The 21,781-nt window shown below is 35.1% G+C and overlaps 1 protein-coding gene across 9 annotated transcripts in view; it reads right to left on the reverse strand.

The window, feature by feature from the left end:
- Positions 1 to 21,781, reverse strand: part of LOC149557214 (uncharacterized) — a 120,469-nt gene that overhangs the window by 22,309 nt on the left and 76,379 nt on the right. For 8 of the 9 annotated variants that reach the window (XM_089831929.1, XM_089831934.1, XM_089831930.1 and 5 more), the window contains one exon: positions 19,807 to 19,896. In XM_089831929.1, coding sequence (XP_089688055.1) covers positions 19,807 to 19,896 — 90 coding nt within the window. Of the gene's footprint in view, positions 1 to 19,768; positions 19,897 to 21,781 lie in introns of all 9 variants that reach the window. The other variant, XM_089831938.1, reaches the window with a different exon arrangement.

The following is a 21,781-nucleotide window of genomic DNA, read 5'->3' on the forward strand; positions in this document are numbered from 1 at the left end:
TTCACTCAAGTGTAATTTCCGTAGCAAAATCAGAACTACCATGTGATTAGGAAAGGGTGTTATATTTTCATGATGTCTTCATTATGTTTACACTAACCATTTTCTGAATTTAACACAAATTGTTTTGCAAGTAATCAATAATATTTCTAGTATTGATTGTGTTAAAAAATTTAATCAATGTTTCGTATCACACTCTTTGATCCATCATCAGGATAGCAGCTGCAAAAACATCATGAAAATGTGATCCACTTTCATGAGCTTTTTTTGCAGCTGCTATCCTGATGATGGATCACAGAATGATCCAAAATGTTGATTAAAAAATTTTACACAATCAAATACCAGAAACATTATTGATTACTGTTAGGGATTGTGACGAACTGATTTTCTTAATTGTTTTGCAAGGATGGTTTCCAGGCAAAGGTGATAAACAAGAAGATAGCATGCAGCTGGATATTTCACAAGCAGGAAGATGTCAAGAACAAGCACTTAATACACGAAGGCATCATCACAAGGTCATTCATCTGGATGGCAAGAAAGTTCGAAGTAGGAGATTAAAGGTGAAATCTACAAGTACAAGATCAAAAGGAAGTCAAGAATCAAGTCTATAAGCCAACGCATTGAGAAGATTTCTGAAGAAGGGAGTTTATGATGAGGACAGAGGGTATTTTATCAAGGCTATGAGATGAACATGTTGAGGTGGCATCCATTTCTTTGACCAATCAGAATGCACCATGTTAAAGTTTGTAGCTGTGATAGAGATCTCTATCTCTGGAAATCTGGACGGTATTACCATTATTGTCATCTTCAGCTGAAATGGACACTTAAGTTTAATTTGTAATATTAAATATAAATGACATGTGTCATTCACATGCATTGAGGCATGAATATTCGAAGAGTCATAATTAATTATAGGAGTTATGAGAATCTCAAGAGATCTTCAGTTATAATGTGAAGAGTCTCTCCAATTGTTATATATTCGCATCAAGCAAAGGATATATACACTTGAACATTTCATTATCAATAAAGATATATTTGTGTTGTGTGGCTGGGTTTTTCCCTTCATTCTCAAAGGGTTTTCCCAGGATCATTCTAATGTTCTTTGTTTCAGTTTTCTCTCTTTCTTATTACTGGCTATCTTCATGAATTCCTGGGCTCTAGTTTCAACATGGTATCAAAGCCATGTTAGATAACAATCTTTTCCTCGATGGGCTTCCAAATCATTAACGGCATTGTGTATGGATTTGCCTATCTTTATTATTCAACGATAAGTCATGATTGCACAAGTTTTTTTTTTCAAACGTCTGGATATTCAGATGACAAATGAGTTCTATTTTACAAGTTATTTATGAGAATTGCATGTTCTAGTTATGGTATTATATGCTATCAAAGATTTAAATGATTCTTTCTTTTGATTTGAAAAGGAATTAATGACGATTTTCAAAGATTCAATTCCCTTCATTTGATATTTCTCAAAGTCCTGTATCAACCCATTCTTGCATCGAGAGTTCTTGAACCATTCTCAGTGAATATGTTTTCATGTTTTTTTTATTGATGTGAGCTTCAACAGTCATTTTTTGCGTAAGCTTCAGTATATCTCTCGTCAATCGATGGTTACCTTTCGAAAGAGTATTAACCAAGAAGGAGAGGAAAAGTCAAGTGTTGTTTTAACCGGGAGTCTTTAGGCATTTGAATTTCTGATGAAGGAGAGAAAAAGTCAAGTGTTGTTTTGACCAAGAGTCTTTAGGCATTCGAATTTCTGATGAACTTTGTAACGATAATCATTCATCGATGGTGCTTGTTGAGATTGATTCCCATTTTTAAGCTCTATGGCATAGTTAGTTCTTGATTATTGCCAGGTTTCAAATGGCATCGACACCCCTAAGCAATCCTTGTATGTTGTTGGAGTCGTGCAATTTCAACACTCATTAAGGTTTGGTTGTGTTGGGAACTGTTTTCTTTATGCTTGCATGTTTGAAGGAAAGGCACTACTATTTTTGTCGTTTCATTTGTTAATGAGTAAACGTATAGATGGGTTGCTCTTTTGGAATCATGCAGTGGTGATCATACACGTTACCTCTCCTCTCTCTTTGGCATTCGAAATATTATGTTAAATGAGCGCATGTATTTCTCATGGTCGAGCATTCGATAATACTTATTCAAAAGTATTTGTTCTTGAAACAACTCTTTGTATTATTGGGTGAAGGTGTTTGTGTCTCTTCTGTAGGTATTCGACTTGAACGCTTTTATCTCTTACTTCTTATATTTTAGGGAAAATATATAATCCTTGTTCTTACGTCAGGTTATTCATGATGCATTGACATCGGTTCTCTTCAATGACGATTCATTACTACTATCAGTTACTATTTTCTTCATGTATAGTTGTTGCAAGATACGTTTCTTCATTTCTTAGCGGTGATCATTTTATGTTGAGCTACATTCATTAGCTTATGGTATATTTGTATTCTGTATTTATGTATTTTGTTTTCTTTCGGGAGTTGATTGTTTTTAGCATCGTGCTCCTTTCCTTGCGTACGGTGGCCTCTTTTTAAAAGTCTACTTGGCTCATGCATTGATGAATTCAGGTGCTTGGATTGACAAATTCACCAGAAAATAACGTTTAGTTATTCTTCGATATGGTTGGTGTAATCACCTAAAAATGATCATCTAAGCTATTAGCCCCCTTCTCAGCATTTTGGCTAAATTAATTTAATCATTTACCTAGACCAAATTGCTAATAATCAATTTATTTGATTATAACCTATAGTTTGACTATGCTATCCTAAGTTCATTATTTGATTAAAAGAACATGTCCCCTTTTAATTAAATAAAACACCCCATTCTTCTAACCCACTTAAAGTGCACACATAAAGTCCTTTTTCTATTTTGCAATTAAAAGAAAAGGCTTTGTGACTTTTGTCTTATATGACAAGTCAACTTATATTCTATTGGTTGATTTGTGTGTGCACATGGATCACTCCTCTTTTCAAATTCTACCGTTGATCATCCATCATCTTCATCTTGATCTCTACCGTCCGTATGACTTTAAAAGGGAGAGAGCTTTCCCCCTCAATCAATCCATCTTTTGAATATTGTTATGCTGCAGGTTTTCTAACAGGTTTCTTTGGAGCTTTGTGGAGAACTTCTATTTCTTGTCTACATTCTCTCATACCATAGCATCTTAGCTTAGATTTCATTTTTACATGTAGCTTAATCTCACATAGCTTAATATTTGGATTGTAACACTCTCATCCATGCTTAGAATAGCTGCATTTTTCATATTCATTCTAGCTTAATCTTCATTTGCATTGCATTCTTGAGGAACTCCTTGGGACATTTGCATTCTTGCATCTTGTCTTTGGAACCTCCCATTGCATGGTTTACTAGCAAGAAGAGTATCTCTAAGGCTCATCTGAGAGCCTTTTTATTCTTGAAATATACTCTCTTGCACTCCATGGATAGGGAGCTCTAAGCCGGCATCCAAGCATTCCGAACTCATGGAATCGTTTGGATAGAAGGGTTTAGAGTGGGACACTTTCGAGTGTACATTTTTGGCGCCCACCGTGGGGCTTGAATCAAATTTTCAGCTCCATTTGCTTTCATTTCTTATCTCTGGTTTTTTTACAGCAGCATATTGGGTCTAATCAAATGCTTTTGTAGAATTTTCACTTTGGTTTTAAGGCCAAGCCATAAGTAAATTGGTTTGAAGGCCAAAAACTTAGTTGGTTTAAAGATTCGATCATATCTTTTAAACCGCTTAGAATTTGGTTCTGAAATTTTGTTTGCAGGTTGGGTATATGCTCAACATGTCTCAGTCCAATTTTCAGAGCATTTTGACGTGATTTTCGGAAGTTATGATATTTTCTTTATTTTTCATAAAAAGTCGTTTTTGATCGCAAATCAGCGCATTTTTTAGAAAAACTTACATTTTCAGAAAGATTTTTGAATTCTAATGGGGGTTCTTTCTTTGTGTTTTGAATTTTGAGATCGTATTAAGGATAAAAAATTCGATTTGATAAATTTGGCCTGTTTTGACAAAATCAATCTCTAGGGAGCAAATGAAGATATTTTTAAAAATTTCTTGCATTTTTGGAAAGCTCTCTGATTTTTAACAGGGGTCTCTTTTTTTCATTTTCATTTTTGGATACGAAATCATAGCAAAAAAGTCCAATCTTGTTGACTAGGTCAAAACCAAAGAGTAAAAATGAAAGCATTTGTGATTAACTTGCACTTTCTTTGCATGTACTTGGTTGGAGGATAAATTAGATTTTTGAAGCAACTCACCACTTTTTATTGCAGATTTTTATGTTATTTCACACTAACTTTTGTTGCTAACAAGTTGTGATTTCAGGTTGCCATCCTTGTGAAAAAAATTGAAATATTGCATAAAAAGAACGCATGTCAAAGCTTCAAATGCACAAGGGCTACTAACGATTGTTTGCAGGGCTGCCCAAAGCATAAAAACTCAAATTTCTTGCTTTTTTGTTTTCATGTGTGGCATTGAATAATTGTTCATTTTTCATAGGCACATAAAACTTGTGATTGGAGTCTTTTGGTAATAGGAGAGTATGCTCTTCACCCTTGTGGTGAATCAGAAATCTTGACTTGCCATTTAGTTTCAAAAGCAAGGGGTAACTGAATCTTCTTGGCGTGTTTGGGAGAAAATGATTGGAATAGGAGAGTATGCTCTTCACCCTTGTGGTGAATCAGAAATCTTGACTTTCAAAAGTTGATCCACTCTTTGTGTAGTTAGAATCCTTTAGAGGGCCTGCTCTCGGACAACCTGAGAGGAACGACCCAAGTGGGGACAAGCAGATTACCCAGCTCTTCCAACCCACTATAAACTCAAGGCTACCAAGGACACAAAACTTTGGTAGACATAGTGTTTGTCTTCGCCTAGTGTGATTGCTTATGGGATTTCGACCATAGGGAGATCACTAGGCAAGAATGCTTAAGGTACTCTTGTGATCGCGAGATCGGTTACTCATCGCAAGGTGAGGTGTCCCGTAATTGGGAGCAAGAGGAACACTATGAATGGAAGCCCTATCTAAACACCCTAAGTTAGTAACTACCCTTTTTAGCCACTCAACTTCTTGGTGCAAGGATTGATCCTAGTGGACTACCCGGATCACCCCAAGATTTACACTCACCATATGTGTTCCCTTGGTTATGCTTATGGCATTTCCATGACAAAGCCAATATCTCTTGTGGGCAACCACTTGGTGTGAGGCGAAGGAGCATCAAGCGTGGGCTAAGTTGTTGAGTAATGAACCATGACTTCTAGGTAGATATTGCTTGATGTGTTCTCGAATGTGCTATACCTGTAAAAATCTTTTGAACATACACATGACGATAATTCTAGGAAATTCTTTTGAGACGTCACATATGCTTGTATCATGTAAGGTTGCTTTGTCCCTTGCTTGATTGTTTGAAGACTACTCCATGTGTCACTATCTTGCTTGGAAAGAAATTTCTTTTGAACATCAAATTTACTATGCTATCAGTTATTGCCAAACTTTGTCAACCAAGTCAAAATGTCAAGTGCAAACATTTTCTTGTGTTACTTACTAAGGGGGGTTTCATCATTTGGCTATGATTTGTTATGTCTCTAGTGCTTAAACATGCTTAAAGTGGTTCTTTGGTCTTAGTGCTCTAGGTCTTTTTGTCTTCATGGTCTATGTCCACTTGCTAGTTATTTTTTTGCTGAAATGGTTGCCTTGATTTCTTGACTACACTCTTGGGTTGGAGAGTTGTTCACTTGTCACCCTGCTTGCTCTATCTATTTGGCTATTTGGGCATCTTGCCTAGCTATTGACTTGAGTCATTCATGTCGTAAGTTTCTTGGACATATTGTTTGACAAGTCACTTTAATCTCTCTCTACTGTCTTGGCAAGTGAACACTCTATCTCCTATAGTTTCAACATCAAGTTATCCTCTAGGCTCTTTTATGCTTGGCTTTGCATCTAAAACTATGGGATCTAAAATTTGTGCTACCAAACTTCAACAAAATCTAGATGATCATGATATCCTCCATGTCACTAAAGAGTTTCAAGACCTATATGTGCAATACAAAGAACTAGAAGCGACAAATGATCTTTCTTACCTTCATCTCTCTAAGCGCATGATGGAAATGAAGTCTAAACTTGAGAAAAGGTTAGAGGAGAAGATTGCATCATTACATGAATCTTCCTTAAGGTCTTTAGATGCATGTGAGTCACCTTCTTTGAGGTCATCCTCTTCTTCTAGGTCTACATGCTCTACTTCAAGACATCAAATGTCTTCATCTTCTAGATCTGAAGACCTCTTTAGAGAACAAGCAAGTGATACCTCCTTTGAGCCTATGCTAAAATTTCATGATGGACCTATCTTTGATGAAAATAATGATGAAGACATGAATGCATTCTATTCACTTGAGAAACGACAAGAAGATCCTAGACATATTTTTGATAGAACTTTTGCTCCCTTGGAAGATTCTTATGATGACACTTTGCAAAAACTTCTTGGCAATAAGATCATCATGTTACCTAAGTCTAGCTCATATGGAAACCCATTCTTGGATATCTATTGTGCTTATCATCAACATAATGAGCATAGTACTTCGGATTGCATTGAGCTAAAACATAAAATCCAAGATCTTATTGATAATGGAATTATTGATACCTCTAATGATTCATGTGATGAGGATACTTTTCTTGAGCAAGATCATATTAATGAACCTATGTCTAGTGATGGTTTCCTTGATACCTCCACTTCTTCCAACACTCGTGCATCTCTCAACACTTCAAATCTTTCCAACATGCCTCTATCAAACAAAAAACCTAGTGCTTTCCATATGCAATATGTGTATCCTCAAGGGCTACCTCTAAAAGAAACTCAAGCTAACCTTCACTTGGCGGAAAACCTTTTCCATGCTACCAATCCTAAACATCCTCAACCTTCATGCACTACTATGCCTAATCCAAGCACTACTCCATTCACTCTTGATTCTCCCTTGTCCTTAGAAGTGGCTCCATGTCAAGAGGACTCTGAAAAAGAAAAAGCTATAAATGTCAAGAAAGATCAAGATCAAGCACCCTTTCATCTCTTTCAAAATTTCACTCCTCCATATCCTATGTCTTTTCCATCCCCCAAGTATGATGAAGATACCACTTCCATTATCTCCCTTGAGCTTACTGAAAATTATGAGAAAAGTTCTCTTCATATGCTATCCAAGGCTACTTGTCAAGATCAAAGCATCCCCTCATGTTCTACTTCTCCATATCCACTTCAAAATTGTGCTCAAGCTTCAAGTGCTTGTATTAAAAATGTTGTTCCTATCAAAGGTACTCATGAGTCTATTGATGACTTTGACCATTTTGCTCACTCTAAAGATGTTGATATCCCTTCCCACTATCCCTTTGCATCTTCTAAATCTATCCTTGGTCCTTATCCATCTAAGCTAAAGCATTCAAACCTTCCATCCATATTGGGGCCTTATGTTCCTTCATCTCCTGCATTCACTCCTAGCTCATTCCCTAGCTCTCCTATAATACCTCAAGATCAACAAAGGCAATCATCCTTGATGACTTTTCACCCATCTATACATCTAAACCAGTCATATAATCCTTATTCACCCACAAGTCCCAAGTCCTTTGGAAGTGAGAATAAACATAAGAATCCATTGAAAAATGAAGATCACTATGTCCCATCTAATCGACATGTGAATGCTAAGAAGGAGAATGCACAAAAGAGACCGCAAAGGTCCACTATTAAAAAAGCTAAATCAAAGAAAATATGGGTTCCTAAACCCATTATTGAAGAAATGTGTTTTGAAGTATCCAAAGGAAAATCTAAAGCTATATGGATTCCCAAGTCTCTTTTAGAAGACTTGAATATTGAAAATACTTCAAAGTTGACATTCAAGCTTCCAAAGGCTTCTATTCCATCTTTTTCCAAAAAACTTCCTAAAATTATTCCAAAGCCTTCCACTCCACTTTTTTCCAAATCTCTTCTACCACCTCATACATCTAAACCTCAAGCTACTTCATCCATGATTCCTCCATCATTCCAATACCCTATGAAATCCTCTAAAGCCTACACCTCCTTTCTATACATGAACTCTTATCCTCAATATATTCTTCCTACTACCATTTCTCTTTCATCACCCTATCAACATCTTTGAGCATACCAGTCTATGGTCTTAGCTTATCATGACTTATCTTTTCTATAAGAGCACTATCTACATTCAAATAGCTTGAGCTCTTTCTAAAAATTCAAAAAAAAAAATGAAAAAAAATGAAAATGTGCCTTGGTGAAAACCACTTCTTGTGGCACCTTGGTAGCAAAAGTAAAGAGAAATAAATTTATCCTATGGTGAAAACTATTTCTTGTGGCACCATGGATAAGTACCATGATGAAAACCTGGCAAATAGGCATCATGCGTAATTCTTCCACCATCCATCTATCCCCTCTTCTCTCTTTGATCTTGACAATGTTGAACTATCTTTGCATATTGGCTATCTTATCCATGAGATTTTCTATTGTGCTCTCCCATTCACTCATAGCCTCTATCTTGAGCTTTATTCTTATTGCTCTATCCCATCGCTATCCTATCTAGTTGACCCCTTGGTCTTGATCATAATAAATGAAACATGATTCTCATATGTCTCTTGACATGGCTACTCTTTTTGACTACACACTTCATGCTATCACACTTGTTGGCTTCACCACTTATCCTACATGCTATCTTTCTCATTACTTCCATTGCTTATCCAAAACATGCTTCATATGACTATTTCACCTCTTTCCCTAGCTTGGGTACTCTTGAGGAGTCAGTCCTTGAGGATCACTTTCACTTGCTTCACATTCCTTTTTTCATCCATCTTTGCTTATCCACTGGCTCGTTGCTCCATCATATCCTATACCTTGCTAGAAATTGGGAGAAAATGATGTGATCTTGCTTGAGAACTAGTGATATCTAAAACCTTCTAAAAAATCCAAAAAATCAGAAAATGTCCTGAAAAAATGATCATCTTAGTGAAAACCTAGCAATAGGCACTTTGATGTATCACCAAAAAAATAAAAAATATAAAAATACAAAAAAAATGAAAAAAGTCCTAAAAAAAATCTGTCAAAGTGGTGAAAACCTGGAAACAGGCACTACTTGAAACCCTCGCACCTATGTCTATCAATCTCAATCATCCTATTTTGCTACACATTTGCTAGCTTGGAATTGTTTCTTGTCCTCATCTTGGGGGCATAGCTACTTAGCCTATTGAGGTATTCTTGTGCATTAGGGTTTCTTTGGCAACTCACAAAATAGTGTTTCTCAACACTTCCCCCACTTTGACATCAAGTGTTTTTCAACACTTTAAAGATAGTTTACCTACGGTCTCCGATGTCACAATATTTCTCACTATCAGAATCAAGTCTGGAAGAAATGGCCAAGTGACTTACACACACGCACTTTAACACTTAAACGACTGAGCTATGCTGATCTTTATCTACTTTGTGTGCTGTCTATGATGATTTCTTTGCCAGGTGTTCCCTCCCTAATAGCCTTTCAAGGATGTCATTGACTAGAAGACTGGGGGCATGGGACATATTTTCTTGATTTCTGCTTGTGGGTATACTTTTGTTTGTCTATAGTGTTGTAAGCATTCATGCTTGTCCTATTCAACACTTTGACTTATAAATGTATCATCCTTGATTGTTTTTGCAAGATCGCACTCAGGGTTTATCCTGGCGCTTATGCCTTGATACAGGTGTAATCTTGCTAAATTAAACTTAGGGAATCTAATCGTGTAGTTATCTTGACTTACATGTCTCTGATGCTTAGATTGGATTTCCACATACCTATCTAATATCGATCATATTCATATCCTCATAGTTATACTGGTGATGGTTGTATGATCTCATGATGTCCCTAATAAATGCTCAATGATGAAATTAAGAGTCTAAATGTTATGCACTTCTTGCTGGTAAACCACTTTGCATATTAGCTTGCATTTTAGGTTCATTTTCTAGCTTAGTCTTGCATTCTTGCATATGGGGAGAGCTCTCTCTTCATCTTTTTGTGGACATATTAGCTAACTCCTTTCATATATTTCTTTACTTTCTTCTTGTTCATGTCTTTTCACCTTCTTAATCTTTTGCTTCATCTCTTTTCTATCTTATCATCACATTATATAAAGTTTTGACCTCTTAAATAATTTTGACGTCCTAGATTCATTTTCGGGATCAAAATCCAAATTCGAGTTAATCTTGATGGTCAAAATTGTCTTTTAAAATTCTACTTTCTTCTGAGCAGTTAGCTGACCTTTTGAGGTCTAATATCTGAATCATCACTGGGGCATCTTCATTTCTCCATGTCTTCATCATTTCCATACTTCATATCTACTTAAATTCACTATTTCATGTCTAAACTCACCTTTCTACTCATTTTGACCTTATTTTTATGCTATATCCTTCAAGGTCAACTCTAGTCAAACTGGGGCATTTTATCAATTTTTTTATATAGTCATTCTTGGGTTCTAATCATCTATCTGTCATCTTGGACATTGCTATACTCTAATTTTATCATTTCTAGCTAGTTTTTGCATCCCCTTACCTCATTTCAATTTCGATCCCGAGGGGGCAGAAATACTCTATCACTGCTTAGGAGCATTTGTTTGATCTTCTCACTTGCTCTCACTCTATCTGATTTTCTAAGTGTTAGTATTCTTCTTGAATTCTGACATCATCTCTTCCTAGTGTTTAGTACTACTGCTATCAGGCTGTGCATTCAGGACTTGCTATCTATTTCTGCATTTCACTCTTTGGAATTAGACATCTATATCTATCATCGCCTACTTGGCTTTGATTTTCTTTGACGTAATGTGTTCCCAGATCGATCACACATTAGTCAAAGAGGGGCAAATGTAATCACCTAAAAATGATCATCTAAGCTATTAGCCCCCTTCTCAGCATTTTGGCTAAATTAATTTAATCATTTACCTAGACCAAATTGCTAATAATCAATTTATTTGATTATAACCTATAGTTTGACTATGCTATCCTAAGTTCATTATTTGATTAAAAGAACATGTCCCCTTTTAATTAAATAAAACACCCCATTCTTCTAACCCACTTAAAGTGCACACATAAAGTCCTTTTTCTATTTTGCAATTAAAAGAAAAGGCTTTGTGACTTTTGTCTTATATGACAAGTCAACTTATATTCTATTGGTTGATTTGTGTGTGCACATGGATCACTCCTCTTTTCAAATTCTACCGTTGATCATCCATCATCTTCATCTTGATCTCTACCGTCCGTATGACTTTAAAAGGGAGAGAGCTTTCCCCCTCAATCAATCCATCTTTTGAATATTGTTATGCTGCAGGTTTTCTAACAGGTTTCTTTGGAGCTTTGTGGAGAACTTCTATTTCTTGTCTACATTCTCTCATACCATAGCATCTTAGCTTAGATTTCATTTTTACATGTAGCTTAATCTCACATAGCTTAATATTTGGATTGTAACACTCTCATCCATGCTTAGAATAGCTGCATTTTTCATATTCATTCTAGCTTAATCTTCATTTGCATTGCATTCTTGAGGAACTCCTTGGGACATTTGCATTCTTGCATCTTGTCTTTGGAACCTCCCATTGCATGGTTTACTAGCAAGAAGAGTATCTCTAAGGCTCATCTGAGAGCCTTTTTATTCTTGAAATATACTCTCTTGCACTCCATGGATAGGGAGCTCTAAGCCGGCATCCAAGCATTCCGAACTCATGGAATCGTTTGGATAGAAGGGTTTAGAGTGGGACACTTTCGAGTGTACAGTTGGCACTGCATATTTCTTCTCATCAATTTGAGATGTTTGTCACTTCTTTAAGCATGATTTTTTAATCGCTTTGCCTTATCAATTTAAGGTGGAGCTAAAAATAAAAGATTTTTTTTTGTTTTTAATGATATGTCTAACATTTTTTTATCAAACAAGTATACAGGACCAATGCAAGTCATTATCTGGAGTTATCTATCTCTCGTATTATTCTTTCAAATTATTTCTTTCAAATTATCTGTAGATTAATCTAGAAAACAAGGACAAAAATGGTGGAGTCTAGGGCAGAAGCTAGGTCTTCTGTCGTGAAGGTGGTTTCCAAGAAGGCATATTCTTCAAGGAAATCCTCTTTAAAGGTCTCTGGTTCGAGTCTAAACTCTAGTCAAATATTGGCTCACAGAGGGAGTATAGCCATATTATAACACATTCATTGCAATATTAGAGAAATTCGTCGAAAAAAGAGATGTTGCAAATACTGAAAATATGTTTGATACTCTGATTAAAGTTGGCTATTGTGGGTGGTTACATTCATATAAGTGCCTTTTGCAAGCTTACCTAAAGGCACACGTTCTTGCTTATGGATTCAAGGAAAGAATGTTGATAGCTAAAGCTTCAACCTAATAAAAGGATTAATTCTATTTTGCGACTAATGGAGAAGGAAAGTCTACAATCAAATTGTTCTGCTCCGCTTGATTGAGCCTCTGTTGCGTGGTCATCATTACAAGAAACCTTCATCTATATCTGATCATCATAGCAAAGGGAAGTTGCATTTCTTAGTGCACAAAGTGGTCTGTGGTACACATGATGAGTATATCTGTATACAACTACTCATACTGGTATCACAATTTGCCTTCTCTAAGAGTTATCTGGCTGTCAGCTTCTTGTAATCGAACTGAAGCTTGCATGATATGTTTGGAAATAAGGAAGCTAAGTATTTTTTTCTACATTAACTTCCTATCTGAAGTCATCTACTATCTTGTCATAAATGAAATGGTTGTGAATGATTAGATTTGGAAAGTTTATGACAAGATTACTTTACTAATCTCTGTTGCAAATGGATGCAATAGGAATTTTTTTTTTAGAATGTTTATTAACAGACACATTCATAGGGAAGTTTCCTGCATATTCTTCTATGATTTTCGCTTATAGTCTTCAGATTTTGATAAAAAGATCAATATCAAGGAATAGTTTATGAGTATTTTGTGTAAAGCTCTTTTATCTGAGTTTTGTGATCTTTGATTTTGATCTTTCGAGCAACCTCTGCAAATATTATGTTACATCCCAATTTTTGACCTAATTTAAAATATAGCCGTTGAGGTTCACATGAAGTCAGTTGGCAATGTAATTTGTTATAATCTTGCTAAATGGTAAGATGGTTAGTCGTTATAATTTCAAATGAAGATAACAAGCTAGTTGATCATTTATCACGAATTCATGGAATAGAGAAGAGGGGTAACCATTATGATAAATTATGATTAAATAATTTATTATGTTAATACAATTTAACTGTGGAGAATTACCTTGCAGGAAACGTGTAAGGGGTGGAAGCATTGCCAGTTTAGAATTAGGCACAGGAGCATCACCATCACTGGGCAAATGGGTTGAAAACCTAGTGACTTGAAACAGGATACATCTGTGGGACCCGCATGAGCTATTTAAATAAATAAATTGAGAAACATAAAATAATTGAGTTAAAATATAATACATACCTTTAGAGATTGTTTATTAACTTTTATCTTATCATTATAATAAACACTTACTTACGAACACATAAATATAAAAATGAAATGGCACCAATAAATTATAATAAAATAATCTAATGATGTCACCTCATCAATAGACTTATGTGAATGTATATAAGAACGTATTATAATAATAAAATAAAAATTATAACGCTTCAACTCCTTATTTATTTTCCCTCTATATTTCTCTTCTTTTCAAATTGAATTAATGTTTTGAATTCAAATAGTCATCTTGAAAACCGATAGAAGCCGAGGAGTCTCGGCTAACCTCTAAAGAAGCCATGAATCGACTAAGGCAAATCATTCCTTCCTTCCTCTTCTTTCTATTATCTGATACGTTTCATATTAAGCCGAGCTTAGACATTCTCAGCTGAATATTCACCACTTTTTCTCAAACCTGATTTCTTTTCTTTCCTTAATTCTACCAACGACTGAAGTTTGAAACCAAGTATCAAATAGCGGGTGAGCTAGTAGCCAATAGAAGTTCTAGCCAGGGGCAAGAGGAGCCACATCTTAATCACAGGTCACGAATTTAAGCAATCGCATGTCATAATTTACCTTCTTCTTTCCTAAGTTTAAGCCCGACTATAGTTGATTACTCATTCCAAGGTTGAATGAAATACAGTAGAAGCATTTGTAATTCATAGTTCAATTTTCACTAAGTATAATGTTAGATTATAGTTGGCACATAATGATAGGACTGAGAATAAAACAAAATATGTTTTCAAGTTCATAACTTCTTTCTATTTTGATATTCGTCCATAGCCGGCTATGCATTGTTAGACTGAAATCAATTTATAATACTTTTCTGTTGATCCCCTGCATTACATAGAGATCATTGAAGATCTTCATCGAGTATCCTTGTGATTTATATCATTTATGAATACAAATGGTAGTTGTAGAAACTTGATTGATTGTGTGAACTAACATCAATGACAATGCTATCATAATTCCCGAACATAATCAAAATACTTCTAACATTGAGGAATTCACCGGCAAGATGCCATAGAAATGGTAAAGAGGTGTAAATAATAGAAGGATGATCATAATCTTTCAGGCACCTAGGATTCACTGGCAAAGAAGCCATTGAAATGGTGAGGAGGTGGAGTTAACCTGCAAGAACCAAGAATGAAATCAGATATAAATAACTAGGTAATGAAACACTTAATAGCTCATGCATGATCCTATTATTGTAATCCCCTACTGTCAAATCAAATGGTGTGTTTAGATACTAAGATGCTCAGTGGATAATAAGATGATCCCTGTCTATTCTAGGTAGGGAGGGCCTTTCTCATTGGAGATTGTGTGGGGAATTAGTTATGGTCCGAGGTTGGGTGGTTAAGCCCCTGACAATGTTTCACCTCTCCCCAAGTTATCGGATGTACAATAGGCAAAATAAGCTATACATTCAATTGTTTGTCGGAAACAAGTATTATCACTTTTATGATGTATATGCAAGAAGGTAAGATTAATTGAGTTATTTCATTGTTATAGTTATTTAACACCTAGATGTGAGAGATAGATTTATAGATTGTTCATTTATATGAATATTGAATGTGAGCATATTTTCTAATCTTGAGTTATTGCCACAATTAAGTAATCGGAAGGAAAGGAATGCTACAATGGTATCGGAAGCCCTAATTGAATCAGTGGTATCGGAAGCCCTAACTGAATCAGTGGTATTGGAAGCCCTAATTGACACAGTGGTAACTGAAGGCCTAAACGATCCAATAGTAATCGATGCCCCAATTGCTATAGTGGTATGTGATGCCTAAGTTTATATAGTGGTATTTAATGATAATCATCATTAGATTTTGATATAGCGGTATTGGAAGAAATTTCGTTATTTGATAAGGTTATGGTGGTATTTGTGGACTAACCTAGGTGGTTGCAGAAGCATTCCTACAATGATTTATTGATTCAAATTCCAAGGTATGTGAATTTTATTCTCTATATTAAATTCATTGATGGTGTTTTAAGTTCTTAGTTAAAAAATTTTGTTTAACTGATTTTAACCATCATTCCCTTTCACATGAACATGACTAATATAACTATCTTCCTATGAAATTAAAATAGTATCTATATTCCTTTGAGTATGTTAGTTGTTAATTAAGGCCCCGAGAAACCAAGCTATTCTAGAATGGATACTTAAGGAATCTATTTTTGGCAATAAGAGGACTGCCCTAGCTGAAAGAAGAATCACTTAGATTATTCATTTGGGATTGTAATGGAATTTTCTAAAAAAATTCATTCAAGAAGATAAATATCCCTTGATAACATGCATGGTGTCTTCTTGCAATTTACTTTTGAGCTGTCCTTTCACTAGGAATAGTGAATATTCTATTAGAATTATCATTAACATATACTTTTGTTGCAGGAGAAAAACAATGATTAAGAGGGAGATGTTTTAGCTTCAGAGGGAGGCTTCATAATTAAGAGGGAGTACTTATGAAATCTCCATCACTCTCAAAGATGCTTGTGGTATTTATAAAATTTGAGACTTAAATGGAATCAAGTCTTAATTTGTTATTGCCTATTTTATTCTTGTGTGAATAAATGAAATTGTAAGATCAGCGATGATAACTCTTTCACTATGCGATAGTGAACATCATGTTGACAGATTCCATGATGTCATCACGTTGAGAGATTTCGTGATGGGAGTCGGATGTCATGTTGAGAGATTCCATGATAGTTCATGTTGAGAGAGTCCGTGAATAAAGACTTAGCTATGAGTATTACAAATCTTTTCATGTTGAGTGATTCCATGAATATGACTCATTGTTATAAGTTTTCGTGTTGAGTGATTCCATGAATATGACTCATTGTTTCAGGCTTTCATGTTGAGTGATTCCATGAATATGACTCATTGTTACAGGTTTTCATGTTAAGTAACTCCATGAATTATGTTTTGAATTCGTATGATCAGAATTTATCATTGACATTCTTGATTGCAGCTTTGTGTGACTGTTCAGTTAAAGATCTCTCTCTTACTAAGAGGGAGTGTTAAAGTTTGTAGTTGCGATAGAGATCTTTCTCTCAAAATCTGGACGTTATTACCGTTATTGTCATCTTCAGCTGAAAAGGACACTTAAGTTTAATTTGTAATATTAAATATAAATGACATGTGTCATTCACATGCATTGAGACGTGAATATTCGAAGAGTCATAATTAATTATAGGAGTTATAAGAAACTCAAGAGACCTTTAGTTATAATGTGAAGAATCTCTCCTATTGTTATATATTTGCATCAAGCAAAGGATATTGTACACTTGAACATTTCATTATCAATAAAGATGTATTTGTGTTGTGTGGCTGGGTTTTTCCCTTCATTCTCGAAGGGTTTTCGCAGGATGATTCTGGTGTTCTTTGTTTCAGTTTTCTCTCTTTCTTATTACTGGTTATCTTCATGGATTCCTGGGCTCTACTTTCAACACACCAAGTGTCCTAATGGAAGGGGTTAATCATATTATGTCTAGATTCATTGAATGTACCAAAAGAGGAAAAGTCAAAGAAAATTATCTTTTTAAAGAAGATTTGTTGTAAGCCTAAGTAGCATTTTATCATTCTTATGGCCCACAAAAGCAATGTAATTTTGGTGCTCTTTTGTAACTAAGTGCGCATTTAATAATTATTAGTGGAGGTTATGAAACCCTAATTAGGGTTGTTTTGGGTTAATCTTGGCCCTTGATTTCAAATCAATCTTGACCACTCATTGTACTAGGGACTACTATAAAAGGCCAAGGCATTCTCATTTGTAATGCATTAGAGATTGTTTTCCAAAATACTACCAAAACTATTGCTTCTTCCATTGTTGGTTTTTATGGTGAGTGTTTGTAATGTTTGGAATATTGCATGGTTTCTTCACTTCCTCAGTTAGATTAGATTTCATTTCATGTTAAGTAGAAGCAGTAGTAGATGGATAGAATATATTGTTGAATGGTGATTGATGGTGGAGCTAATGTCCATACTTTTTGGTACTTACTGATTGTAAGTAATAGTATAAGGTTAGTTTGGGCCTAAAATTGCAAGTGTTTAACTTTTATTAGAGATGTTCATTTAGATTGCACCTTCATAGGGCATTTGAATGAGCACTGAAAATGTGAAAACCATTCCGACATACTTAAAAGATAGCACCCTCCTATGCCTAGCTAACACAGCGAAGCAAGGACTCTGGTTAGAAGCTCACCCCATCATCAACATTGTCTTACACTCTTAGAGTTAGATAGAATTTCTAAACCCTTATCTTTTGTAGTTTGTTGGTCAAAAGAAGTTAGAATCCAATTGGTAACCATTGAATCAATAGCATAAGTCCACTTGTGATAACTAGCATATCACATCATAAAACTAGGTGAACATCCACAAAAAGAAGAAACCTTGGGGTTGTCTCATTTGATCACACAATCCATGTACATTGTTTAGTATATGAGCATCCTTATTCAGAGTTGAAGATTTAATGTTTCATCCTAGATTACTAGAGTTGAAGATTTAATGTTTCATCCTAGATTACTAACTATTCGATTCTGCATGTTGTAGTGGAATAAAACTCACACCCACAAGTAACCATTACCAAAGCTTGGTGTGAACCAGCCAAAGGTTTGCACCACTTAATTCCATCAATACACATATATGCATACATAGTTGGGGGTGTGGTTCCCAAGTGATTCTATCTATAAACCAAGAAAATTTGTGTTTGGTTCTTGCGTAAACTATGATGTGGTTGGTTCTTATAAAACATTTTCATGAACCTTGGTATTTTGCACAGTATAATGGTAAAGGGTTGTGTTTATAAGGGCCAAATTTTGAATATTTAACAACATATGTGAGTTGTCTCATTCTTAATGTTAGGTATTGTTATTAGATCCACTCTTTGGAGGAACTTTCTTGATTGTGATTTTTCCATACTACTCAAATATAGTATCCCACTTTGGCTCAAATAATGCAAGAATTTGACTTGAAAAAATCGCGGAGGTGCAAAAATATGGTTCTTAACCCTCTCTAGGGCATAGTGTCTTCTCCTCTTGTCTTTATTTTTGAGCTTATTTGTGTCATCTTACATTTAACATCTCTTACATTTCCAAGCTATGTCCAATGTAATATTGGAGCCATATTCAATATCAGTTATAGCTGAACATAAATTAACTACTCTATAACTAATTTAGTCACAAATTAAATTTTCCTATGAATTCACACCTGGCTATCCACAACTCATGTATTTTGAGTGATAGTCATGTCAAGAAAAAAACACAAGAATTAAGAAATATGTATATAACATGTCTATATATAATAGTTACTAATTTACAAGACTACTTGAGAATCCCCCAAACTCAGAAAGTCCTGAGTTGGGTAGCCCAAGCTGAGGCTCTAGGGCTCACGACTTCAGTAGCAGACAAATTCTGAAAGGTAAACTTAGCTAGGACTATGAAAATATGATAAGTACAAATAATTTAAAAAGCTAAGAAGATAATGGTATCATTGCTTCAGTACTGGGACCAAAGGTGAGAGTTATTTGTTGAAAACTTGAAGATGCCATAATTAAGCTAGGCTTGTGCAATAACTCATACAAAAATTATCGCAAAATCTACAATCGTAAATCCGCAACAAATTAACAGATTAACAATACATGCAAAATGTACACACTGGGTGTATCACATGAAAAAAGGCATATAATGGGCATGAAACTTCAGCTAGGGTGAAATAAAGCCTACTAATGCCTAGAAGCACCCATATTCATGTTTCCTATATCTTAAATTGCATCCCTGTTTACAATATGTCACTAGGGGACGGAGACTTCTTCCCTCTTACTAATAATAAGTTTTCTTGTTGTATCTCATCATGCTGGAAAAAAAACAATGGCCAAAAAATGAAATAAGTCAATTTTGTTGGACTTCTGTTAAGGATATTGAACACAAACTTTAATTTTGTGTATGTAGAAATTGATAAATGTGTGTCTTTGGCCCTTTAGATCAACGAATTTCCACCAGCAAAGACAGCAGCTGGTTCTGCTAAAACACTTCCAAATGCAAGTTAAAATGGTTCAATGGTTGTCTGTCAAGGATTGGAAATTAGAAGAAAAAGGAAACCATTATTTATCTTGCACAAATACTACATATTCAAAAAACATCTACTCATTAAATTCCTCTCCAAACTTTTAGTGGGTGATTTTTCTTCGTTTTCATCTATATGATCAAATTTGCATGGAAATGTTATCTGAATCAATAAAAGACTTACTAAGAGACAAGTAACTTTTCAACTGCTGATATACTCACTGCATTCAATCTGAAATGTTCATTTGTCAGAAAGGGGACAATTATGAGCCAGAATACAATGTCTGTCATCATCACAGCCCCTGCACATGTCTGCTCAAAATTCAAATCAACATGTCACTTTAGAAGCTGCCTCAAAGCTTGATTATTTAAGTAAGAAATATTTGCTAATAGTCATACATATCACATTGTTAAAAGACAAGAAAGCAGAAATGTGATATCAAATGATAGCACCGTGATAGATGATATAGTCATGGGGATGCTTTTGTCAAGCTACGATTGTCTAAATTTTAAAATAATTTGTTATTGACTATATAAAAAAATTGCAATAAAACAATCTTTCTTAATTTCAACAGAGGAATGTCAAAACATTTAAACCTTTTGTTTTCTTTTCTTTTTAATGAATGACTTGCAGAACACTTGTCTTTGTCAGCAGAGAAAAATGTATCCTGTCAAAATATCTAATTATAATAAATCCTAAATTGCAATCTATCCAGAACAAAGATGTAGAGGAACATTGATAAGAAGATGAAGGTAAATAAGCATCCAAAGGAGCAGGGTACCACAACAAATATCAACAATGGAACTCACCATGCAGTAAACTGCATATCTTAATAAATAGGTCAATGGGACATGAAGAACAGAAAATTACAAGAGTATATTGCTGACGCCAGAAAGAACCCCTGTTAGCAATAACTTTGACAGAAAACAATTTTCTTTACCATTTAGTTGTTTAACATTTTGCTTAACACTTTGCAAGCAAGCTCTCATACCACTGTAATGAACCCGACTGGCGAACACTAATGTAACGCTGGATAATATTGTTCTTGCTTTGAAATGTTTTGCAATCTTGTGTATTTTTCAGAATATATGATTTTTGTATTTTTAAATATATCAAATACTGGAATGCAACAAATTAAATAACTTCCACTAGAAATGCTAAGTACAGAATTTCCAACTTGAAATATGTTATTATAGCATTATTGTTTCAACAATGTTGAAATTACAATCAAATATAAAGAACCTGGTAATCTTTGTAATAAGGTTCGATATGCAGAAAATGGACATGTAACACTACTCCATAGCTGGAAATTTCCCACGCCAAACAATGAGCACAGGTTCTTGAACCTAAATGCAGGTCTGATGTAGCGAACGCTGCCTCACAATATGTAATCATGGGCTCCAGATATATGCAAACGTTGCCCAAAATTCCCAATGCCAGGTGCAGATATGATGACGCCAAGATGCAGGCCGAACTCTTAACAGCTGTCCCTCAATTTGATCACAACTGCTAAGACAGAGATTGCAGCCTTCAAACAGACCGCCAGTAGGGCAATTCAGACACCCACAATTGCAATTCCAGCCCCCATAAATTAGGCCACCCAGGTGGGTGCAATTTTCTGTAGGAATTCAATGCCTAGTAACAGTAATAGAAAAACGCCCAGCTGTGGAGCTTCAGCCAGTAAAACCCACGCCAAAGTACAGTTGGAAATTGACACCAATAAGCAGAGCTATTTGACGCCCAAAACTAGTAACAATAAACACCAAACTTCAGCACTTTGTCACCTCCCAAGGCACAGTGAATACAGTTGAGAAGACACCCAAAATCAAATTAAAGAAAATTTTCAATTCTCTGCCTCAGCAATGAATTGAAATGCAAAACTCAGATTCAGAATGCTAAACCAATTTGCTATACAACAGCAGCAAATTGATATAGGAATCAAGGGGAATCAGTCCCCAAGAATTCACACTTCAAAACCCTCACAAGGAAATATCAAAAAGCAATAGACAATAATGAATCTATTTGCTTCATGGAGCCTCTTTTATGATGTGACTTGGCTTCTCCAATACACCTTTCACTAAAGTTGCTTCATCAACACACCTTTCAATTAGAAGCTTCCATCTAATTATTTTAATGAATAACTTTCCAGGCACATGGCTTCACGAAGACACCTTTTATTTAAGAGGCTTCTCCAAC

The sequence above is a fragment of the Cupressus sempervirens genome, chromosome 5 (assembly GCF_028749045.1).
Source record: "Cupressus sempervirens isolate cs-2001-9-10 chromosome 5, ASM2874904v1, whole genome shotgun sequence".
Lineage (NCBI taxonomy): Eukaryota > Viridiplantae > Streptophyta > Pinopsida > Cupressales > Cupressaceae > Cupressus > Cupressus sempervirens.